Source organism: Mastigoproctus giganteus, chromosome 2 (assembly GCF_048544385.1).
Source record: "Mastigoproctus giganteus isolate SK-2022 chromosome 2, ASM4854438v1, whole genome shotgun sequence".
Taxonomy (NCBI): domain Eukaryota; kingdom Metazoa; phylum Arthropoda; class Arachnida; order Uropygi; family Thelyphonidae; genus Mastigoproctus; species Mastigoproctus giganteus.
The window spans coordinates 117,464,795-117,491,347 of NC_143576.1; the positions used below are offsets into that span (position 1 = coordinate 117,464,795).

The following is a 26,553-nucleotide window of genomic DNA, read 5'->3' on the forward strand; positions in this document are numbered from 1 at the left end:
GACGTGATAGAAAATTTTTACGATTGATTTTAAATTCAATACATAAATCTTGACCAGAAACAACCATTGATTTTCTGGAGGTATAAATCATATTGGGTAAGGTGTGCATTAGCCCATATTCCGACAACCCAGGCAGAAAGATTATAATCTTTCTGCCTGGGCGTGGGAATACCTTAGTCCAGCCCCGCTGCAGATCCGATGGACATCTCTGACTTTGAAACATCTGTGAAGACTGGAAAGAAGTCAGAATGCTCAGATCAGTGCTGAGAAGAGCTGCAGGTAGGCAGTAGGTGGAGCACTATCCTTCCCCTAGTTGGTAAGAGAGAAGTTGGAGGTGGGAATATGAGCATGCTAGGGTGGAAGAGATTGTCTGGGTGATGAGGCAATACTGTCTACCGTGATGTCCAAATTTCTGAATAGACCTTGGATATAAATACTGAATGGATGATTTGCCATCTCATGAGTGTTGTACAAATTTTCCCAACACAGCTCAAAAACAGGTGTCCATGTGGGGTGATCTGGGAGCGAATTAAGCTTGACAGCATATAGCAGAGACAAGTGTTTTCAGCGAAGGGACAAAGATAGATCTTGGCTTCAACATAAAGACTTTGGACAGGAGATGTTCTAAAAGTTCTAGAGGAAATACGGATAGCCTGACGGCAAAGGGATCCAGTTACCAAACGATGCTATTTCTGCTGGCAGACACAATCCAATTTTGACCAAACAAGTGCACAAAACAGATGGAGTAAAGTGTACCGGTATCCTCCACCAGGAAGTAGAAAAGAAAGGACAAATAAAGTTCAACCATCTCGTACATTTCATGCATAGCTGATGAATATGGTGCAGAATGTCAATTTTTTATCAAATGCAAGTCCCAAGAATTTTGTCTCCACCACTACTGGAATGGTGCTTTGTTCAAGTCTTAATTCAGGTTCAGGGTGAAGGTTATGCTTCCAACAAATATGGAGACAAACAGTTTTCTCCTGAGAGAATCGGAAGCCATTCACCAATGCCCAGGGGTTTAGGAGATCAATGGTTGTTGCAGCTGTCTCTCAATAACTCTCATTATTACTATTATTAGCAATAGCATTAGTATTAGTAGAGGCATTTGATGCAAGAAAGCAAGCTTATGCAGCATCAGCAAAAAAAAAAAAAAAAAAAAAAAAAAAGGAAAGAAAACCACTTCCACTTCACCCCTCTATTCGTTCGAAATACCTGTCCAGCTGAGCCTTAAACTTATTTAGGCTACAAACTTCCATGACAAAAGATAGAAGTCTCTTCCATCAACCAACCACTGGCTAAGGGCAAATTTCCGCACGCCTATCCTACATCTGTCTTTCCTCAATTTGAATTTATGCCCTCTCAAGGGATTATTCTGAGCAAGAGGAAGAATCCCATCAGCATTGAGCATGCTGAAACCATTCAAGGCTTTATACACCTCTATCAGTTCACCTCACTGGTGCCTAGTCTCCAGACACTGTAATTTGCAAAATTTAAGCCTTTCTTCGTAAGAGCACCCCTTTGTTCCATTCACGAATCTTGTTGCCCTTCTCTGTACTCGTTCCAGCAGCTCTACATCCTTCTTGAAATGAGGCCTCCAGACCTGTATACAGTACTCTACGTGTGGCCTGACCATTGCCTTATACAAGCGAATAATCACCTCCTTATCCCTGCTAGAAAAATTCTTCCTATATATCATTGACAATACACCATGAGCTCCTCTTGCAGCAAATTTACAAGTTTAGGATTTAATTTTGTACAGAAATTGAAATTTTATTGAAAGTAAATCTAAATCATGACTCAAACCAGAGCAGCAAAGCAAAGGGCTCAAGCTAATGGGAATGCTGTGGCCCAGGGGAGAACTGAGGGGGGCAGTTGTCCTCTGAATCACAGCCTTGTAAGATGCACTATTTGCTTGATGTTTGCGGAGCAGTCAAGTATGGGACATGATACTGCCATGGAGGATGTCTTTGTGTGTGTGCGATGCAAGGAGTGTAAGGAGATAAGGCGACAACTCAGCGTTGTTATGGGCCTATATGAGAGCTTGAAGGATAGGGTGGATGCCCTCGAAGGATTACAAGTGAGGGGCCCATCAAGCTCTCAGCTGCCCACACCAATGCCAGAGCTTGCACTTGGTCATCGCGGAACACAGCGGCAACCCCCAAGGCAGAATGCGCTGGTCCCAAAGGAACTAGTAGTTGTTGGTGACTCTATTGTCAGGGAAACGGGAAACATGCTTTGTAAAAAGGATAGGTGGAATAGGACCAGGGTATGTCTGCCAGGGGCAAAAGTTGATGACGTTGTAGAGCGGATATCATCTTTTAAGGGCACAAAAGGTGATATAGTTGTACACGTTGGCACTAATGACATTAAGAGTAGGAGACCGGCGGAATTACTTGACAAGTACAGGTCACTGATGAAAAAAAGCCGTGAATTAGGGTTGAAATTGAAAGTGTCTGCAATTCTGCCCAGACACGATAGGAGGGAGTATATGATGAGAGCCCTGTCAATCAATTCGGCCCTGGAAAGATTGTGCAGGGTTCAAGGGGTAGAATTTTTTTCAGCCTGGTCTGTACTTGTTAACAGGAGAGACTGCTTCTACAGGGATGGGATACACTTAAATAGAAAGGGTGCAAGAATGTTTGCTGATGCTATCGAGGCAATCTTAGGTGGGTCGGAAAACTGCTAGATTGGGGGGATACAAGGACTAATAGATTAACAGTAGCCACTGGCAGAGGTGAAAGTGATTCTTGCACTGCTTCTATTGGAATGAGCCGCAGCCTGGAAAATAAGATGCAGGATATTTCAGAGACTGCTGGGAATCATTGGGGTACAAGTAAACACATGGGTTGTGTTAGGGTAGCTAAGAAAAAGAACAGGTGCATGTATACTTGTGTGTACACCAATGCTAGGAGTTTAGTAAATAAATTTGATGAATTTGAGGTATTGCTCAAAACATCAAAGGCAGATATTGTGGGGATTTCAGAGACGTGGTGTCACACAGATATAAGAAATGCAGAACTGGAATTTGGGGAGTACAATGTGTACAGAAAGGATAGACAGGATAGGAAGGGAGGAGGGGTTATGCTATTAATTAAGAAACACATAAAATCCAAGGAAGTGAAGCCAGTCGACATCGCTGGACAGTGCAGTGTCGAGTCAGTTTGGTGTGACATAAGCATTGGGAGATCAAAATTGAGAGTAGGAGTGTGCTATAGGCCTAATGACTCTGATGAGTATAATAAGAAACTGTTCGGAGAAATAGAGTGGGCCAGTAAATCAGAGAGTCTTATAATGGGGGATTTTAATTTCCCAGATATTGACTGGAATTTGGGGGCTGGTCACTCACACAGTAGCAAGGCTTTTGTGGATTTATTGGATGATTGTTTTCTACATCAGCATGTTCGGGAGGCAACTAGAGGGAGTAATACTCTTGATTTGATTATCAGTAGTGATTCTTCATGCATTAAGAATCTGCAGATAAATGAACCACTTGGTGGCAGTGATCACAGTGTGCTGAAGTGGGAGTTACTCAAAGAGGTAACTACCATTAGGGGTAAAGGGAAGGGGTATTGCTTTCGTAAAGGCGACTACAATGGACTGAGACAGTATTTAAATTCTATACAGTGGGATCAACTGATGATATTGCCAACAGCAAATTCAAAATGGGAAGCATTCAAAGAACTTATCGTGGAAGCTACTAGGCTTTACATACCAACTAAGAAATATTGTTCAAGGTTTAGGCCTAAATGGTTGTCAGATGAACTAATGAGGCATATGGCAGAGAAGAAAAATGCATGGGATACATACAAATTAACACGTGACACGGATGCCTATGATAGATACAAGTTGATCTGTAACCAAGTTACAAAGGAGGTTAGGCAGGCGAAGGCAGATTACGAGAGATCCTTGGCAAGGGATGCGAAGAAAAACAGCAAAGAGTTCTTTACTTATGTAAACTCTAGAAGGAAGGGGATGAATCAGATTGGTCCACTTGAGATCGATGGGTCAACTGTTGATGACCCTGCTCGGGTAGCTAACAAACTAAATGAATATTTTGCATCGACATTCACACACGAGGAGTTATTCAGCGAGGGGAATGCCAGAGGTGTATTCAACTCTAGCAGTAAGCTAGAGAATCTTGTAATAACTGAGAGCAAAGTGGAGGAGAAATTGTTGAAGATAAACACAAGAAAGGCACCTGGGGTGGTTGGGATCTATCCAGTTATATTAAAGGAGGCAGCAAAGGAGGTAAGCAAACCCTTAGCCATAATTATGAGAGCTTCCTTGGACTCAGGGGAGGTACCCATTGACTGGAGATGTGCAAATGTGACCCCAATTCACAAAGGGGGATCAAAGGCTGACACAAGTAATTATAGACCTGTGAGTTTAACTTCTGTTCCCGGAAAATTAATGGAGGCACTGGTGAAAGAAGCACTGCAGGATCATCTAGACAAGACTTCAGTTATAGCTAGGACACAGCATGGTTTTGTTAAGGGGAAGTCTTGCCTGACCAATTTGATTGGATACTATGATGCAGTCACACAAGAACTGGATGCAGGGAATAACTTTGATATTATATACTTGGATCTTAGAAAGGCTTTTGATACTGTTGCACATGGAAGACTGCTGCACAAATTGGAGCAGTGTGGCATTGGAGGCAAGTTGCTGCTATGGATAAAGGGGTGGTTGAGGGGGAGAAGACAGAGAGTGGTAATCAATGGACACTGCTCATCGTGGACTAATGTTATTAGTGGAGTCCCTCAGGGTTCAGTATTGGGGCCTTTATTGTTTTCTGTATTTATAAATGATATTGATGATGGTATATCAGGCTTAATGTCCAAGTTTGCAGACGATACGAAGGTTGGCAGGGTTGTCAAGGACACTACTGACACTATGCTGCTGCAACAGGATTTGGAAAGGTTGAGCAGATGGGCTTCGAGGTGGCAAATGAAGTTTAACATTGACAAATGTAAAGTACTACATATGGGAAACAGCAACCCCAGAGCAACGTATCAACTCTGTGGTACTACACTGACAGTGGTAGAGAATGAAAGGGACCTGGGGGTGGTGGTGCAGGCAGATATGAAGTTCTCTGAGCAGTGCAGACGAGCTGCGAGAGTAGCTCATGGTGTATTGTCAATGATATATAGGAATTTTTCTAGCAGGGATAAGGAGGTGATTATTCCCTTGTATAAGGCAATGGTCAGGCCACACCTAGAGTACTGTATACAGGCCTGGAGGCCTCATTTCAGGAAGGATGTAGAGCTGCTGGAACGAGTACAGAGAAGGGCAACTAGATTGGTGAATGGGACAAAGGGGTTCTCTTACGAAGAAAGGCTTAAGTTTTGCAAATTACAGTGTCTGGAAACTAGGCACCAGCGGGGTGATCTGATAGAGGTGTACAAAGCCTTGAATGGTTTGAGCATGCTCAATGCTGATGGGATTCTTCCTCTAGCTCAGAAAAATCACCTGAGAGGGCATAAATTCAAATTGAGGAAAGACAGATGTAGGATAGATGTGCGGAAATTTGCCTTTAGCCAGCGGGTGGTTGGTGGGTGGAACAGACTTCCATCCCCTGTGGAAGTTGATAGCCTAAATAAGTTTAAGGCTCAGCTGGACAGGTATTTCGAACGAACAGAGGGGTGAAGTGGAAGTGGTTATTTTTATTTATTTATGTTACTTTTTTTTTTTTTTTTTTTTTGGCTGATGCTGCATAAGCTTGCTTTCTTGCATCAAATGCCTCTACTAATGCTAATGCTAATGCTAATGCTAAATCTGCACTGCTCAGAGAACTTCATATCTGCCTGCACAACCACACCCAGGTCCCTTTCATTCTCCACCACTGTCAGTGTAGTACCGCAGAGATGATACGTTGCTCTGGGGTTGCTGTTTTCCATATGTAGTACTTTACATTTGTCAACATTAAACTTCATTTGCCATCTCTCAGCCCATCTGCTCAAACTTTCCAGATTCTATTGCAGCAGCATAGTCAGTAGTGTTCTTCACAACCCTGCCAACCTTTGTATCGTCTGCAAACTTGGACATTAAGCTTGATATATACCATCATCAATATTATTTATAAATACAGAAAACAATAATGGACCCAACACTGAACCCCGAGGGACTCCACTAATAACATTTGTCCACGATGAGCAGTGTTCATTGATTACCACTCTCTGTCTTCGCCCCCTCAACCACTCCTTTATCCATAGCAGCAATTTGCCTCCAATGCCACACTGCTCCAATTTGTGCAGGAGTCTTCCATATGCAACAGTATCAAAAGCCTTTCTAAGTTCCAAGTATATAATATCAAAGTTATTCCCTGCATCCAGTTCTTTTGTGACTGCATCATTGTATCCAATCAAATTGGTCAGGCAAGACTTCCCCTTAACAAAACCATGCTGTGTCCGAGCTAAAACTGAAGTCTTGTCTAGATGATCCTGCACTGCTTCTTTAACCAGTGCCTCCATAATTTTCCATTAATTAGCCGGGAACAGAAGTTAAACTCACAGGTCTATAATTACTTGTGTCAGCCTTTTATCCTCCCTTGGGAATTGGGGTCACATTTGCACTTCTCCAGTCCATGGGTACCTTCCCTGAGTCCAAGGAAGCACTCATAATTATGGATAAGGGTTTGCTTACTTCCTTTGCTGCCTCCTTTAATATAACTGGATAGATCCCATCCACCCCAGGTGCCTTTCTTGTGTTTATCTTCAACAATTTCTCCTCCACTTTACTCTCAGTTATTACAAGATTCTCTAGCTTACTGCTAGAGTCGAATACACCTCTGGCATTCCCCTCGCTGAATAACTCCTCATGTGTGAATGTCGATGCAAAATATTCATTTAGTTTGTTAGCTACCTGAGCAGGGTCATCAACAGTTGACCCATCGATATCAAGTGGACCAATCTGATTCAACCCCTTCCTTCTAGAGTTTACATAAGTAAAGAACTCTTTGCTGTTTTTCTTCGCATCATTTGCCTTGCCAAGGATCTCTCGTCATCTGCCTTCGCCTGCCTAACCTCCTTTGTAACTTGGTTACAGATCAACTTGTATCTATCATAGGCTTCTGTGTCACGTATTAATTTATATGTATCCCATGCATTTTTCTTCTCTGCCATATGCCTCATTAGTTCATCTGACATCCATTTTGGCCTAAACCTTGAACAATATTTCTTAGTTGGTATGTAAAGCCTAGTAGCTACCAAGATAAGTTCTTTGAATGCTTCCCATTTTGAATTTGCTGTTGGTAATATCATCAGTTGGTCCCACTGTATAGAATTTAAATACTGTCTCAGTCCATTGTAGTCGCCTTTATGAAAGCAATACCCCTTTCCTTTACCCCTAATGGTAGTTACCCCTTTGAGTAACTCCCACTTCAGAACACTGTGATCACTGCCACCTAGTGGTTCATTCATCTACAGATTCTTAATGCATGAAGATTTACTATTGATAATCAAATCAAGAGTATTTCTCCCTCTAGTTGCCTCCCGAACATGCTGATGTAGAAAACAATCATCCAATAAATCCACAAAAGCCTTGCTAGTGTGTGAGTGACCAGCCCCCAAATTCCAGTCAATATCTGGGAAATTAAAATCCCACATTATAAGACTCTCTGATTTACTGGCCCACTATTTCTCTGTACAGTTTCTTATTATACTCTTCAGAGTCATTAGGCCTATAGCACACTCCTACTCTCAATTTTGATCTCCCAATGCTTATGTCACACCAAACTGACTCGACACTGCACTGTCCAGCGATGTCAACTGGCTTCACTTCCTTGGATTTTATGTGTTTCTTAACTAATAGCATAACCCCTCCTCCCTTCCTATCCTGTCTATGCTTTCTGTAGACATTGTACTCCCCAAATTACAGTTGTGCATTCCTTATATCTGTGTGACACCACGTCTCTGAAATCCCAATAATATCTGCCTTTGATGTTTTGAGCAATACCTCAAATTCATCAAATTTATTTACTAAACTCCTAGCATTGGTGTACACGTAAGTATACATGCACCTGCTCTTCCTTTTAGCCACCCTAACATAACCTATATGCTTACTTGTACCCCCATGATTCCCAGCAGTGTCTGAAATATCCTGCATCTTATTTTCCAGGCTTCTGCTCATTCCAATAGAAGCAGTGCAAGAATCACTTTCTCTGCCAATGGCTACTGTTAATCTATTAATCCTTGTATCCCCCCAATCTAGCAGTTTTCCGACCCACCTAACAATGCCTCGATAGTATCAGCAAACATTCTTGCACCCTTTCTATTTAAGTGTATCCCATCCCTTAGATGGGATACACTTAAATAGAAAGAAGCAGTCTCTCCTGTTAACAAGTACAGACCAGGCTGAAAAAAGTCTACCCCTTGAGCCCTGCACAATCTTTCCAGGGCCGAATTGATCGACAGGGCTCTCATCATATACTCCCTCCTATCATGTCTGGGCAGAATTGCAGACACTTTCAAATTCAACCCTAATTCACGGCTTTTTTTCATCAGTGACCTGTACTTGTTAAGAAATTCCACCGGTCTCCAACTCTTAATATCATTAGTGCCAACGTGTACAACTATATCACTTTTTGTGCCCTTAAAAGATGATATCCACTCTACAACGCCATCAACCTTTGCCCCTGGTAGACATACCCTGGTCCTGTTCCACCTATCCTTTTTACAAAGCATGTTTCCCATTTCCCTGACAATAGCCTCACCAACAACTACTAGTTCCTTTGGGACCAGCGCATTCTTCCTTGGGGGTTGCCGCTGTGTTGCGCGATGACCAAATGCAAGCTCTGGCATTGGTGTAGGTAGCTGAGAGCTTGATGGGCCCCTCACTTCACCCCTCTATTCGTTCGATATTCCTGTCCAGCTGAGTCTTAACTTTTTTAGGCTTTCAACTTCCACAACAAGGGATGGAAGTCTGTTCCACCAACCAAATCAACTACCCGCTGGCTAAAGGCAAATTTCTGCACATCTATCCTATATCTGTCTTTGCTCAATTTGAATTTATGCCCTGTCATGTGATTATTCTGAGCAAAAGGCAGAATCCCATCAGCATTCAGCATGCTCAAACCATTCAAGGCTTTATACACCTCTATCAGATCACCTCGCCAGTGCCTAGTCTCCAGACACTGTAATTTTCAAAACTTAAGCCTTGCTTCGTAAGAGCACTAATCTTGTTGCCCTTCTCTCCTTCTCTATACTCGTTTCAGCAGCTCTACATCCTTCTTGAAATGAGGCCTACAGACCTGTATACAGTACTTAAGGTGTGGCTTGACCATTGCCTTATACAAGGGAATAATCACCTCCTTATCCCTGGTAGAAAAATTCGTGTATATCATTGGTAAGACACCATGAGCTACTCTAGCAGCCCGTCTGCACTGTCAGAAAACTTCATCTCTACCTGCACAATTACCCCCAGGTCCTATTCATTCTATACCACTGTCAGTGTAGTACCACAGAGTTGATATGTTGCTGTTTCCCATATGTAGTACTTTACATTTGTCAATGTTAAACTTCATTTGCCACCTCTCAGCCCATCTGCTCAATCTTTCCAGATCCTGTTGCAGCAGCATAGCGTCAGTAGTGTTCTTAACAACCCTGCCAACCTTTGTATAGTCTGCAAACTTGGACATTAAGCGTGATATACCATCATCAATATTATTTATAAATACAGAATACAATAATGGACCCAATACTGAACCCTGAGGGACTCCACTAATAACATTAGTCCACGATGAGCAGTGTAAATTGATTACCACTCTCTGTGTTCTCCCCATCAACCACCCCTTTATCCATAGCACCAATTTGGCTCCAATGCCACACTGCTCCAATTTGTGCAGCAGTCTTCCATGTGCAACAGTATCAGAAGCCTTTCTAAGTTCCAAGTATATATACTATCAAAGTTATTCTCTGCATCCAGTTCTTTTGTGACTACATCATAGTATCCAATCAAATTGATCAGGCAAGACTTCCCCTTAACAAAACCATGCTGTGTCCAAGCTATAACTGAAGTCTTGTCTAGATGATCCTGTAGTGCTTCTTTAAGCAGTGCCTCGATTAATTTTCCTGGAACAGAAGTTAAACTCACAGGTCTATAATTTCTTGTGTCAGCCTTTGATCCTCCTTTGTGAATTGGGGTCACATTTGCACAACTCCAGTCTATGGGTACCTACCCTGAGTCCAAGGAAGCTCTCATAATTATGGCTAAGGGTTTGCTTACTTCCTTTGCTGCCTCCTTTAATATAACTGGATAGATCCCATCCAACCCAGGTGCCTTTCTTGTAATTATCTTCAACAATTTCTCCTCCACTTTACTCTCAGTTATTACAAGATTATCTAGCTTACTGCCAGAGTTGAATACACCTCTGGAATTCCCCTCGCTGAATAACTCCTTATGTGTGAATGTCAATGCAAAATATTCAGTTAGTTTGCTGGCTACCTGAGCAGAATCATCAACAGTTGAACCATCGATATCAAATGGACTAATTTGATTCATCCACTTCCTTGTAGAGTTTACATAATTAAAGAACACTTTGCTGTTTTTCTTTGCATTCCTTGCCAAAGATTTCTCGTAATCTGCCTTCGCCTGCCTAACCTCCTTTGTAACTTCGTTACAGACCAACTTATATCTATCATAGGCTTCTGTGTCACTTGTTAATTTATATGTATCAGATGCATTTTTCTTCTCTGCCATATGTCTCATTCGTTCATCTGACAACCATTTAGGCCTAAACCTTGAACAATATTTCTTAGTTGGCATGTAAAGCCTAGTAGCTTCCAAGATAAGTTCTTTGAATGCTTCCCATTTTGAATTTTCTGTTGGTAACATCATCAGTTGGTCCCACTGAATAGATTTTAAATACTGTCTCAGACCATCGTAGTCGCCTTTACGAAAGCAATAACCCTTCCCTTTACCCCCTGATGGTAGTTACCTCTTTGAGTAAATCCCACTTCAGCACACTGTGAACACTGCCACCTAGTGGTTCCTCTATCTGCAGATTCTTAATGCATGAAGAATCACTACTGATAATCAAATCCAGAGTATTACTCCCTCTAGTTGCCTCCCGAAGATGCTGGTATAGAAAACAATCATCCAATAAATCCACAAAAGCCTTGCTAGTGTGTGAGTGACCAACACACAAATTCCAGTCAGTATCTGGGAAATTAAAATTCCCCATTATAAGACTCTCTGATTCACTGGCTTACTCTATTTCCCTGTACAGTTCCTTATTATACTCATCATTGTCATTAGGCCTATAACGCACTCCTACTCTCAATTTTGATCTCTCAGTGCTCATGTCATACCAAACTTACTCGACACTGCACTGTCCAGCGATGTCGACTGGCTTCACTTCCTTGGATTTTATGTGTTTCTTAAGTAATGGCGAGTCTATTTTCAAGGAAACGGGGAATGCGCTTTGTAAAAAGGATAGGTGGACCAGGACCAGGGTATATCTGCCAGGGGCAAAGGTTGATGACGTTGTAGAGCGGATATCATCTTTTAAGGGCACAAAAGGTGATATAGTTGTACATGTTGGCACTAATGATATTAAGAGTAGGAGACCGGCAGAATTACTTAACAAGTACAGGTCACTGTTGAAAAAAAAGCCGTAAATTAGGGTTGAATTTGAAAGTGTCTGCAATTCTGCCCAGACACGATAGGAGGGAGTATATGATGAGAGCCCTGTCGATCAATTCGGCCCTGGAAAGATTGTGCAGGGCTCAAGGGGTAGAATTTTTTTCAGCCTGTGTCTGTACTTGTTCACAGAAAGAACTGCTTCTACAGGGATGGGATACACTTAAATAGAAAGGGTGCAAGAATATTTGCTGACGCTATCGAGGCAGTGTTAGGTGGGTCGGAAAACTGCTAGCTTGGGGGGATACATGGACTAATAGATTATCAGTAGCCACTGGCAGAGGTGAAAGTTATTCTTGCACTTCTTCTATTGGAATGAGCTGAAGCCTGGAAAACAAGATGCTGGATATTTCAGAGACTCCTGGGAGTCATTGCGGTACAAGTAAACACATAGGTTGTGTTAGAGTAGCTAAGAAAAAGAACAGGTGCATGTATACTTGCGTGTACACCAATGCTATGAGTCTGGTAAATAAATTTGATGAATTTGAGGTATTGCTGAAAGCATCAAAGGCGGATATTGTTGGGATATCAGAGACGTGGTGTCAACCAGATATAACGAATGCAGAACTGTAATTTGGGGTGTACAACATCTACAGAAAGGATAGACAGGATAGGAAGGGAGGAGGGGTTATGCTATTAGTTAAGAAACACATAAAATCCAAGGAAGTGAAGCCAGTCGACATCGCTGGACAGTGCAGTGTCTAGTCAGTTTGGTGGGAGATCAAAATTGAGAGTAGGGGTGTGCTATAGGCCTAATGACTCTGATGAGTATAATAAGAAACTGTACAGGGAAATGGAGCGGGCCAGTAAATCAGAGAGTCTTATAATGGGGGATTTTCATTTTCCAGATACTGAATGGAATTTGTGGGTTGGTCACTCACGCACTAGCAAGGCTTTTGTGGATTTATTGGATGATTGTTTTCTACATCAGCATGTTCGGGAGGCAACTAGAGGGAGTAATACTCTTGATTTGATTATCAGTAGTGATTCTTCATGCATTAAGAATCTGCAGATAAAGGAACCACTAGATGGCAGTGATCACAGTGTGCTGAAGTGGGATTTACTCAAAGAGGTAACTACCATCAGGGGTTAAGGGAAGGGTTTTTGCTTTTGTAAAAGTGACTACGACGGTCTGAGACAGTATTTAAAATAAATGCATAATTATATAGAGTAATACGCTTCACTGTTTCTAATAGATAGTGCAGTATTGACATTTATTTTATTTAATTTATTGATCTTATTAATTAAAATATCTTGCCCCAAACTAGAGCAGCAAAGCAATGGGCACAAAGTTGCAGGATTGCTGTGACTCAGGGGAGAACTGAGGGGGGGGTCGATGCTCCAACGCATCACAGCCTAAAAATATGTGAAACTTGTGAAATGTTTGCCGAACTCTGTGGAATGGAACATGATATTGCCATGGGAGATGTCTTTGTGTGTGCGCGATGTAAGGAGTGTAAGGAAATCAGGTGACAACTCAGTATTGTTATGGGCCTATATGAGAGCTTGAAGGACAGGGTGGATGCCCTCGAAAGATCTAAATTGAGGGGGCCCTAAACCTCTCAGCTGCCCACATCAACGCCAGAGCTTGCACTTGGTCATCATGCAACACAGCGGCAACCCTCAAGGCAGAATGCGCTGGTCCCACAGGAACTAGTAGTTGCTGGTGGCTCTATTGTCAGGGAAACAAGGAACATGCTTTGTAAAAAGGATAGGCAGAACATGACCAGGTTATGTCTGCCAGGGGCAAAGGTTGATGACGTTGTAGAGCAGATATCATCTTTTAAGGACACAGAAGGTGATATAGTTGTGCATGTTGGCCCTAATAATATTAAAAGTAGGAGACCGCCAGAATTACTTGACAAGTACAGGTCACTGTTGAACAAAAGCCGAGAATTAGAGTTGAATTTGAAAGTGTCTGCAATTCTGCCCAGACACGATAGGAGGGAGTATATGATGAGAGCCATCTCGATCAATTCAGCCCTGGAAAGATTCTGCAAGGCTCATGGGATAGAATTTTTTTCAGCCTGGTCTGTACTTGCTAACAGCAGAGACTGCTTCTACAGGGATGGGATACACTTAAATAGAAAGGGTGCAAGAATATTTGCTGATGATATCGAGGCAGTGTTAGGTGGGTTGGAAAACTGATAGCTTGGGGGGATACAAGGACTAACAGTTTAACAGTAGCCATAGGCAGAGGTGAAGGTGATTCTTGCACTACTTCTATTAGAATAAGTAGCGACCTTGAGAGAGAGGGGGGTGTTGGGAGTTTCGGGGACGGATGGCAGTCATCATGAAATAGGTGGGTATATGGGATGTGTTAGGGTAACTAGGAATAGGAGCATGTATGCTTGCATGTATACCAATGCTAGAAGTATAGTAAATAAATTTGATGAATTTGAAGTGTTGGTCAAGACATCAAAGGCGGATATTGTTGGGATAGCAGAGATGTGGTGTCGCACAGATATAAAGAATGCAGAACTGGAATTTGGGGAGTACTATATGTACAGAAAGGATAGACAGGATAGAAAGGGCAGAGGTGTTATGCTATTAATTAAGAAAAACATAAAATCAAAAGAAGTGCACCCAGTTGATATAGATGAACAGTGCACTGTTGAGTCACTTTGGTGTGACATAAGCACTGCGAAAGCAAGAATAAGAATAGGAGTGTGTTCTAGGCCTAATGACTCGAATGAATACAATAAACAATTGAACAATAGAAAGGGAGGAGGTGTTATGCTGTTAATTAAGAAAAACATAAAATCAAAAGAAGTGCACCCAGTTCATATAGATGAACAGTGCACTGTTGAGTCAGTTTGGTGTGACATAAGCACTGCGAAAGCAAAAATAAGAGTAGGACTGTGTTATAGGCCTAATGACTTGGATGAGTACAATGAACAATTGTACAGAGAAATAGAGTAGGCTAGTAAATCGGAATGTCTTATAATGGGGGATTTTAACTTCCCAGATATTGACTGGAACTTGTGGGCTGGTCACTCACACACTAGTCCGACTTTTGTGGATTTATTCAATGATTGTTTTCTGCAGCAGCATGTTCGAGAGGCAACCAGGGAGAGTAATACTCTTGATCTGGTTATCAGCAGTGATCATTCGTGTATTAAGAATTTGCAGATGAAGGAACCACTAGGTGGCAGTGATGACAGTGTACTGCTGTGGGATTTACTTAAAGATTTAATTACCATCAGGAGTAACAGAAAGGGTTTTTGCTTCCGTAGAGGTGAGTACAGTGGTCTCAGAAAGTTTTTAAATTCTTTACAGTGGGACCAACTGACGATGTTACCAACAGTAAATTCTAAGTGGGAAGCATTCAAAGATTTAATTGTGGATGCTACTAAAAGTTGCATACCTATTAAGAAATATTGTTCAAGGTTTAGGCCTAAATGGTTATCTAATGAACTAATGAAACTCGTAACAGGGAAGAAAAATGCATGGGATGCATATAAATTATCAAGCGACTCAGAAGCTTATTGCAGATATAAGCTAGTCTGTAATCAGGTCACAAAGGAAGTTAGGCAGGAGAAGGCAGGTTACAAGAAATCCTTGACAAAAGATGCTAAGAAAAACTGCAAGGATTTCTTTACTCTAAAAGGAAGGGGATAAATCTGATTGGTCCACTTGACATCGATAGTTCAACTGTTGATGATCCTGCTCAGATAGCAAACAAACTGAATGAGTATTTTGCATCTACATTCACACATGAGAAATTATTAAGGTTCGAAAATGGCAGAAGGTTATCAAATAACTGACAGCAAAGTGGAGGAGAAATTGTTGAAGTTAAACATAAGAAAAGCACCTGGGGTGGATGGGATCTGTCCAGTTACATTAAAGGAGGCATCAAAGCAACTAAGCAAACCCTTAGCCATAATTATGAGAGCATCCTTGGACTCAGGGGAGGTTCCCACGGACTGGAGATGTACAAATGTATCCCCAATTCACAAAGGAGGATCGAAGGGTGACACGATTAATTACAGACCAGTTAGTTTAACTTCTGTTCCAGGTAAAATAATGGAGTCACTTGTTAAAGATGCATTGCAGGATCATCTAAACAAGACAGCAGCAATAATTCAGACACAGCATTGGTTTGTTAAGGGAAAGTCTTGTCTGAAAAATTTGATAGGATATTATGATGTGGTTACAAAGGAACTGGATGAAAAAAATAATTTTGATATCATCTATTTGGATTTTATTATATCATTTGGATTATATCATGAAAGACTATTGTACAAATTGGAGCAGAATGGTATTAAGGGTTATTTTGTTATTTGGTTTTTAGGAGCATTAGCAACTAAGGCCATATTGCTCCGGGATATGCGGTGGTCATTCCCTGACCTTTCCGCAAACTCCGTATTTGATGGTGACGGGCTCGAACCCCGGTCTAATCAAGAAACGGGTGCTACGCACTGCTGCTTCTTCCCACCTGGCTACGGAGGCGCCGGTATTAAGGGTAAGTTACTACAATGGATAAAAGGATGGTTAAGTGGGAGAAGACAGAGGGTGGTAATCAATGGGTGCTGCTCTTCGTGGACTAATGTTATTAGTGGAGTCCCACAGGGTTCGGTGTTGGGTCCACTGTTGTTTTGTATATTTATGAATGATATTGATGAAGGTATATCAGGCTTAATGTCAAAGTTTTCAGATGATACAAAGGTTGGCAGGGTTGTTAATGACAGTAATGGCAGTGTGCTACTGCAACAGGATCTAGATAATTTGGACTGATGGGCTAAGAAGTGGCAACTGAAGTTTAACTGACAAATGCAAAGTACTGCATATGGGTAGAAGTAACCCCAGAGAAACGTACCAACTGTGTGGTACTACACTTAAGATGGTAGAAAATGAAAAAGACCTGGGAGCAATTGTGCAGTCAGATATGAAGTTTTCTGAGCAATGCAGACAGGCTGCCAGGGCAGGTCATGGGGTTTTGTCAATGATATATAGGAATTTTGCTAGCAGGGAAAAGGAGGTGATTGTCCCTCTGTATAAGGCAATGGTCAGGCCACGCCTTGAGAACTGCATACAGGCTGGAGGCCTCATTTTAGGAAGGATATAGATTTACTTGAGCGTGTACAGAGAAGGGTAACAAGTTTGGTGAGGGAAATGAAGGGATCCTCTTTCCAAGAGAGGCTTAAGTTGTGCAAATTTCAGTGGCTGGAGGCACCTGCGCGGTGATCTGATTGAGGTGTATAAGGCCTTGAATGGGTTGAGCACGCTGAATTCTGATGGGATCCTTCCACTTGTTCAGATTATGAACCTAAGGGGGCATAAATTCAAATTAAGAAAGGACAGATGTAGAATAGATGTGCGGAAATTTGCCTTTAGCCAGCAGGTAGTTAATTGCTGGAACAAACTTCCATCTATCATTGTCGAAGTTGATAGGTTGAATAAATTAGGAGGAACTGGACAGGCATTTGGAGGGAATGGTGTGATTTTTTTTTTTTTTTTTTTTCTGGCTGATGCTACATAAGCTCATAACACTTGCTTTCTTGCATCACATGCCACTACTACTACTACCTCTGACATGCTCGTGAGTAGGCTGGGTGTTCACCTTGGCAGTTAATACAGGTGGGTTTTGTAGATGAACATGATGATGTTTCGTGGTCCTTTGCAACATATGGAAAGGATGCGAGGACCCCACAGCAGGCTAATTGCAAGTATCCATATTTTTGGCACTTGAAACACTGTAAGGGGTTTGGGACATATGGACGCAAAGGACAGTTGATATAGCCTGCTTTGGTCTCATTAGGAGACTTCAATGAACTGAATGTCAGGATGATGTTTCTAGTCCAATGGGATTCTTCCTCTTGCTCAGAATAATCACCTGAGAGGGCATAAATTCAGATTGAGGAAAGACAGATGTAGAAGAGATGTGCGGAAATATGCCTTTAGCCAGCGGGTAGTTGGTTGGTTGAACAGACTTCCATCCCTCGTTGTGGAAGATGAAAGCATAAATAAATTTAAGGCTCATCTGGACAGGTATTTTGAACAAATGGAGGGGTGAAATGAAAGTGGTTTTTTTTTTTTTTTTGGCTGATGCTGCATAAGCTTGCTTTCTTGCATCATATGCTTCTACTAATGCTAATGCTAGTGGGAATAAGTTTCCCATTTCTATGCGCAGATATTGTTTAAACACAATCACTCCCTGTGGTTTTAATTCAGAGCAGATTTCCTCCTCAGTAACTTCGAGAAGATCCCACTCTGAAAATGACACCTATAGATGAAATGAGTGTTCTATGTGGTAATGGTAATTGGCATTCCTCTGATTAATGTTGCTCAGAATAGCTGTTCAGAGTGCCAGTCATTTTTAGTTTCAGTTAAGAGACCTCCAGAATGAAGCCTCTTAACTGATTTAGGGGAACCTGCTAACCCCTCTGTATAAAAAAGGGTGACATTTTCCTAATAGATTTCTCTGTGTTGGAATAAATAATTAGATATCTTGGAATATCCTGATGGTACTGGTACTTCAGTTTGAAATCTCTTAGCTGCATTAGCATTTTCTGTTTCATCATTTATTTTTTCAAATAGAGACCATGTTGGGGCACCCTAAATAAATGAGCTTATCAGGATTCATAGTGGTTTTTTTTATTAGTTCAGTACCTGGGCTCCACACACACCACAAAGCCCAAAGGAACAGCCACTACCCAAAAAGAAATAAATGCACTCAGGAGTGGAACACTAGGGCTACCCAGATAACATATCTGCACCATCACCACCAGCCTGAACCCTATGCCTCAGGCCATGAGGTTAGGGGCATGGCATTGACACGGTTGACCCCTGCAGGCAAACCCCCACTAGCCAATTGATCCTAGCGGAACCATTCATCTTGTCAAAGCAGAGGCCAAAGTGGTGTGTTGAAGCTGGCCCCCTAAATCACCACGATCCCCCTTTCCAGATTTCCACAGGTTGCAGCGCACGGAAAACACAACACACTGGATTCCATTGATATTAGCCTCGAACATAGGCTATGGGCAATGGATCCCAGTGTTGCTAATCTGGAGGACCAGCAGCATCACTAGGTCTCCTCACCATGTAAAGGTGTCCATGTCGAGGGGTTCTCACAAGAAATACAGGAATTTTAAAAGCAGAAATAAGGAGGTGATCATCCCATTTTATAAGGCAATGGTTAGGAGACATAATTTAGGATTTACTTAACAAGTACACACTACAACTTTCACAATGACAGATGGAAGTTTGTTCCAGCAATCAACTACCTGCTGGCTAAAGGCAAATTTCTGCACATTTATTCTATAACTGTCTTTCCTCAATTTAAATTTATGCCACTTCAGGTTTATAATCTGAGTGAGAAGAAGAATCCCACCAGAATTGAAACTGCTCAACCCATTCAAGGCCTTATATACCTCAATCAGATCATCAGATCACCTAGTCTCCAGATGCTGCAATTTGCCGATCTTAAGCCTCTACTGGTAAGCCCACCCTTTCGTTCCCCTCACCAATTTTGTTGCTCTTCTCTGTACTTGCTCAAGCAACTCTACATCCTTCCTAAAATTGAGGCCTCCAGACCTGTACACATTACTCAAGGCATGGCCTGACCACTGCCCTATACAAAGCAATAATCACCTCCTTTTACCTACTAGCAAAATTCCTGTATATCATTGACAATACCCCATGACCTGCTCTGGCAGCCTGTCTGCACTGCTTAGAAAATTTCATATCTGGCTGCACAATTACCTCCAGATCTTTTTCATTTTCTACCGCCCTAAGTGTAATTCCACACAGTTGGTATGTTACGCTTCGGTTACTTCTACCCATATGCAGTACTTTGCATTTGTCAATGTTAAACTTCAGCTGCCACCTCTCAGCCCATCTGCCCAAATATTATAGATCCTGTTGTAGTAGCACACTGCTATTTCTGTCATTAAGAACCCTGACAATCTTTGTATCATCTGTAACCTTTGACATTAAGCCTGATATACCTTCATCAATATCATTGATAAATATACAAAACAACAGTTGGCCCAACACCGAACCCTGGGGGACTCCACTAATAACATTAGTCTACAAAGAGCAGTGTTCATTGATTACCATTCAACCACCCTTTTATGCATTGTAGCAACTTACCCTTAATATCATACTGTTCCAATTTACACAGTAGTTTTCCATGCACAACATTATCAAAAAGCTTTCCTGAAATCCAAGTATACGATATCAAAATTATTTTTTGCATCCAGTTCCTTTGTAACCACGTCATAGTATCCAATCAAATTTTTCAGACAAGACTTTCCCTTAACAAACCCATGTTGTGTCTTAATTATTACGGCAGTCTTGTCTGGATGATCCTGCAATGCTACTTTAACCAGTGACTCCATTATTTTCCCCAGAACAGAAGTTAAACTAACAGGTCTGTAATTGCTTGTGTCACCCTTTGATCCCCCTCTGTGGATTGGGGATTATTTGCACATCTTCAGTCTGCAGGGACTTCCCCTGTATCCAAGGATGCCTTCATAATTATGGCTAAGGGTTTGCTTACTTCCTTTGCCACCCATTTAATATAACTAGATCCAGGTGCCTTTCTTATGTTTAACTTCAACAATTTCTTTTCCACTTTGCTCTCATTTATTATAAAATCATTAAGCATCCTATTACATTTTGATAAATTCTGGCATTTTGCTCCTTTAATAACTGTGTGAATATAGAATCAAAATACTCATGCAGATTATCAGCTATCTGAGCAGGATCATCAACAGTCGAACCATCAATATAAAGTGTGATGAAGTAGCACATAATCTACTAAAACCTATACCATAAAGATATCTGCCAATTTAGAACTTGTAAGAGTGGATATTGAAAGAAGTCTTCTTAAAAAATCCCAAAGAAATTAAAAAAAAAAAAAAAAAAAAAGCAAAGAAAGGAACTTAAAATACCTAAAACAAAACTAAAAAAAATCACAAAGGAACTGAAAGGAAGGTTTAACATCCCAAGTTGCTACAAAATGTGAATGAGGTTAATCCAGATAGAAGAATGGAATTTGTTAAATGGTTTTCGGCTGTGAATGCTACCCAAAATAAGATATATTTGACAATATTTTGTGGACTGATGAAACCACATTTAAACTAAAGATGGAACTGGTAATCACCACACCTATGTTTATTACTCTCTTAACAGCCACTTTATTCTTTAACAAGGATTTAAATGCTCCTGGCTTGGCTGTTTGAGCTGTAATTTTGACAGGAGGTGTTCTCACACTATTTTTTTTTTGAGGGAATGTGACAGAAAAAATAACTGCTAAAAGACTATCTAAGACTGTGAAAAGACAAAAATAATTCCATTAACGCAGTCCAAGACCAATTTTAAGTAAGTTTTTTATGCAGATGGAGCATCAGCTTATTATAGCTAGTGGATAGTTGGTTGGTGGAGAAGACTTCCATCCCTTGTTGTGGAAGTTGATTGATAGCCTAAATAAATTTAAGGCTCAGCTGGACAGGTATTTCGAATGAATAGAGGGGTGAAGTGGAAAGTTTTTTTTTTTTTTTTGGTTTTTTTATCATATGCCTCTACTAATGCTAATGCTATGCAAAAACTGTCTATGAATGCTTGCAAAAAAAAAAAATTTCCTAATTCCATGGATCAGTGAATCAGACAGTGGGATTCCACTGAACAGCCACCACATTCCCCAGAATTAGCACCCTGAGATTACTTTTTTTTTTTTTTTTTTTTTTTTTTAGGAGTCTTAAAATATAAAGTAATCAGTAACATGCACAGGCCTCTGACAAAGCTTCAGTATTCAACGGTTAGAGAAGTTGGGAACATTTCTGAGGAACTGTGCCTCATAGTGTTTCACTCCATGCCCAACAGACAACAATTTTGTAAAGACCAAAATGGCAGCTGCATGTTAAAAAAAAATTGTAGTTTATCTGTGCCCTTTTTATTGCTCTAGCATTAACATGTTCCCTGCTTTCTACATTTTCAAGCAGCCTAGGGGTACTGGAACAAGTAAGCAGTGCTTTTTAGTAAATGGATTTCATCTGTGAAGATGAAATCCATTTACTAAAAATCATCGCTCCAAGTAACACCAGCATCTGTTGTCTGCAGCATTCTAACATTAACAGATGTATTTGAACAAGATTCAGAATCTGCATCACTTGAATAGAATTCTTTTTCAGTATCAGATGATATATTGTAAAGAGCTGATTCAATGTCATCAGCTTCAACATACTGTTCATCCCTGTTCCTTTTTAGGCCTGATGTTCCAGGACTGAAATGAAAATGAAAATGTCTACTGATAAAATTTTCACAGAAAATTTTATCAGTAGACATTTCTATCAGTTTCTATCAGACATTTCTATCAGATATTTCTATCATTTTATCAGTAGACTTATATGATTTATGATCAGAACATTAAAGAATCACCAAATGAAGAAGGATGGCTGGGTTGAGACACACAAAATTCTCATCCCTGATCATAATGAGAGAGGTTATAACGATAAAGAAAAAATTGACAATTAGCATTATAGAATGGAAATGGTTTATTTTCATCTTATATTTAAGAACAAGCCATAATAATCATTATTCATTTTTAAAACAGTTAAGTAGTGTTATTGCATTTCATGGCAATATGTGAAAATTATATATGGGTGCATATGCATGAAAAATAAGCACATAAAAACTGGACCACATAAATGCACGAAGAAAAACACAAGCATAAATATGCCCTTAGAGTCAAATGTGTTTTCTTACTTATATAAATGAACTTTAACTAAATAAATAAAGGAAAGAAAAATGGAAAGAAACGGAAGAAAAGGGGGACAAAATCAATATAGCAGCAAACATCAGTGATATCGTAAGTTGTAGAAAAAAAGCCAAATAAATAGCAATACAGCAATGGGTGGGGGGACAGAAAAAAATCAAGATAAAGGGTGTTGCAGAAGGAATGCACTCATCAAATTATACAGAAAGAATATCAATTAATAGATATACCAAATAATATAAATTTATAAAAATGCCAATTCATTCAAATTTGGCAGTACCACCTTGACTGTACAAGGCTCAATTTGCATGAAATATCACTATAGATGGAGTTGAAACCCGATCACATGACCAACAGAGTGAAACAAAATTAAATAAAATAAAACAGACTGACCACTGTTGGCCTTTTTATTTTTGTTAAAAAAATAATTACAGAAATAAAAAAGAAAGTTGGGATCCTGTCAGGACCACATGATAAATTTTTTACAATTAATGGTGCAAACATTACTGAGTTAATGTACAATAATCAAGTATAATTAATCTGATTCATATCATGTATTTATTTTGATTCATATTATTATCATGTACCATGGTGTAGCATCATTACATATCTCTACCTTGTATTATACTCAGTAGCAAAAACTACAAATTCTCACCCTTTCCCCCCATGAGATTTGAAGATGGGTACATTATGCTCATTTAGAACAATATGATACTAGTTAGCCCTTTGACTGTTCTAAATATTAGTTAGTTGTTAGGCCTTTGATCTTAAGAAACCTCATACAATGGCAGACCTGGCATTATGGCAGTTTTGCTGTTGATTATATCATAGTCATGCTGCAATGTCTACTTGTTTCTGTTCTGTTCTTGTGAACAGAAGTAGTCTTTATACTGTGCATCACTTTAATCATCTACCACTGCACCTCACTTGTCATTTATGTTTATTTTGTACAACTGTCATTCATCATCATTGGAAAGAATCATTCATAATTTATCATATTTGTATCACACAGCAAGAAGTATTCATGCTACACAATACAAGTATCCAATTCTTGCTGTATTCATGAAGCAAGCACTTCACGTAATACTTTTTTGAATACTAATGTTTTCATTTTCTTTAAATCACACCAACTTTGTGGCTACAGATATGTATTAAAAATAAATATGATTATTAACATATAGATTACTGACACATAGGAAAGTAATCTTCAAATGGATATACTGGTGTATAGCATCCACCAAAAACAGAAACTTGGATAAATTCTGTGTGAATTTACCCAAGTATATTACTCAAATATGATAAGTGTCCCTGACCTGCATTACTAATTTTTTTTTAAATTAGAGAAATATAGCTGCAAAAACTTCTGTAATGCTCTAATTGTTAAAAAACAACACAGAATTAAGAGGTTCTTTCAGTGGCACAGAGCACAGATAAATCAAGAAGCGGAAATTAGTAAGAAAATAAGCATTTAACCTGCATAGAATTTAATCTATAATTTCTTAAAGGATTGCAGATTATTCTCAGATGTTTCACTGTATTTCCTATACCATTTCTTCAGTGAATGACTGAAATACTGTCCTTATGGCGCCATCAGCCTCACATACCAAGACCAAAAAAATCACTAATGCATTAAAAGGGCTTGGTATGCAAGGCTGATGGTGTAATAAGGACAGCATTTCAGGCATTTACTAAAGAAGTGGTATAGGAAGTACCACAAAACATCTGAAAATAATCTATAATCCTTTAAAGATTACACACTCTATGCAGCCTAAAGTGCTCATTTACTCAATAATTTTCAACAGAATTAATTTTTCACAGTTTTTGGTACCCTTAAATTTTAATATCTTCTCAACCACGAAATATGACTTAAAGGCAGCCAGGGGAACTTTTTTTTTTATCTTGGATGAAAATCAAATAGTGTTGGACTTAAGAATAACATTTTCCGGTTTCCCATTTGAACCTATTCCTTGCCATTTATCTTAAGAAAACCTGACCGGTGAATTCTGTTCATCAAATTTGTCCACTGCCATGCTCTATCAGTCTTCAAAAGCTTTGAAATATTTTTTTAAATTATGTTTTTTAGCACATGTAGGGCCACTTCAGTGTTTCCTTTGATGTCATGCTCTGCAGCAAAATGACACCGAAGTCTCGTTTTCAGTTTAGGAAACAGCCATAAGTCAGAAGATGCAAGGTTGGGGGAGTAGGGAGGGTGCTGCATGATTGTGATTTCTCTTTCCACAGCCCAGAACTGTTGAATTTCCATTGCTATATGACTGGGCACATTGTCATAGTGCAGGATCCAACCATCCTTCCATTTTTGAAGTCATGTTCACCTCACATTCTCATGAAAAAATGTATCAGAACCTAAACATAGTAAGCAGCAGTAATGCTTCTCCCCTAATCACAAATTCATGTTACCGATGGCATAGTACACATGATACACTATGCCCTCATTGTTTAAAAAAAATTATCAGCATGACTTTGAGGTTGGATTTTGTTGCACAAGGCTTCTTGGACTGTGGTGCAATTTTTGTGTGCCATTGAGATAATTCCACCTTGGGTTCGGTATCATAAGCTAACACTCAGGTGCCTCCGTAGCTAGGTAGGCAGGAGCAGCAGTGCATAGCACATGCTTCTTGATTAGATGGGGATTCGAGCCCATGACCACCAAATATGGAGGATGCGGAAAGGTCAGGGAATGACCACCGCATATCCCAGGAGCAATATGGCCTTAGTTGTTAATGCTCCTAAAAACCAAATAGCAACAACAACAACAGCCAACACTCATTCCCAGTGGCCAATTTTCTTAGGAAGCTCGGATCCTGCATATAGATTTTTCAAACAAGTCACCTGAGATGGTTTCCTGCAATCCATTTAAATGTCTGACAAGCATGGACCAGACTTTGCACACATGCAACACATCCCTAAATCTCAGGATGGTGCACACTAAGCCTACAGACAATCCAACTTCATTAGCAATCTCAACAACAGTCATTGGCCTATCATTTTGCACAAGTTCCTTCACTTTTGTGATATTTTTGACGTTTCATGACCTTGAAGGGCATCCGTTGCAAGGTTCATCTTTCAGTGTTTCCTGCCAATTAGACCACTCGTAAACTGCTGTTTTTAAATCAGTTAAACACTCGTAAACTGTTGTTTTATTCAAACCATTACCTCCATAAACTTTCTGTAATGCCTGCAGTGTCTCTGTAGCACTTTTCCCAAGTTCAAAGAACTTCATGTGAGCATGCTGTTCAAACTTCAACAGTTCACAATCAATCAGCTGCGGCACGAGAGAAATGGATGCACCCATGCCAGTTCCCACTTGGCATGTGTGCACATCAAGGTCAACAACAATTTTAGTGGACACTGAGACACAACTGATCACATAAAACTTAACAAAAAGCTCAAAAAAACCATTCAAAATATAAAAACAGGTAGCAGCACAGTAAACAACCCAAAATCTAACAGTCTCCTGTAAGACAAACTGTCTGTGGCAGCACACCACTGCTATGATTAGGTACCAACTGAAAATAACATCTTTGCTAGAACACAAATGAGAGTTCTAATTGCTAAATGAAGCTAGATCATATTAAAGTAGTAGTATCATTATAAAAGTAAATTACTATATTTCAATATACTACTAACAATGAAAAATTTTCTCATGAAAAAAAATATATTGTTTCTCACGATAAATTTACCATTCGAATTTTATCTTTTAAAAATGTAGTTGAAAATAAAACCTTTCTTTTGTTTACCTTCCAAATTTATCGGCTAAAGATCCTCCTGAAATTCCTCCAATCATGCCTCCAATAGCAAACACTGATACAGTGAGTGACCAAAGGAGATCCCTGAAGTCTTCTGTTATTTCTTTCCCTGTTCGCATTTTATAAACATCTGAGATGAACTTCTGAATAATCTGTTAATTAAAGAAACGTATAATACTGAAGCAAGTGGTACACAGTACAATTCATTTAGATGAACTAGTGCTCAAAAGCTAAGGAATGAACACAAAATGGCATATACACATTTTTCAGTACAAACTTATGAAGCAAGCCAAAATCTGTCTGACACCTTAAATGAACAAATGCCATCGTTGAGACAATACTACAAAGGCAACATTTAGATGATGCTTTGAGGTGGGGAGCAGAAAGGAAAATGGAGGTAAGACAAAAAAAAAAAAAAAAAAAAAA

At 39.9% G+C, this 26,553-nt stretch overlaps 1 protein-coding gene across 4 annotated transcripts in view; it reads right to left on the bottom strand.

The window, feature by feature from the left end:
• LOC150089519 (glucose transporter type 1-like) overlaps positions 1–26,553 on the bottom strand; it is a 1,237,972-nt gene that overhangs the window by 509,296 nt on the left and 702,123 nt on the right. For all 4 annotated transcript variants that reach the window (XM_090368637.1, XM_090368634.1, XM_090368635.1 and 1 more), the window contains one exon: positions 26,119–26,279. In XM_090368637.1, the coding sequence (XP_090224763.1) occupies positions 26,119–26,279 (161 nt within the window). The remainder of the gene's footprint in view (positions 1–26,118; positions 26,280–26,553) is intronic.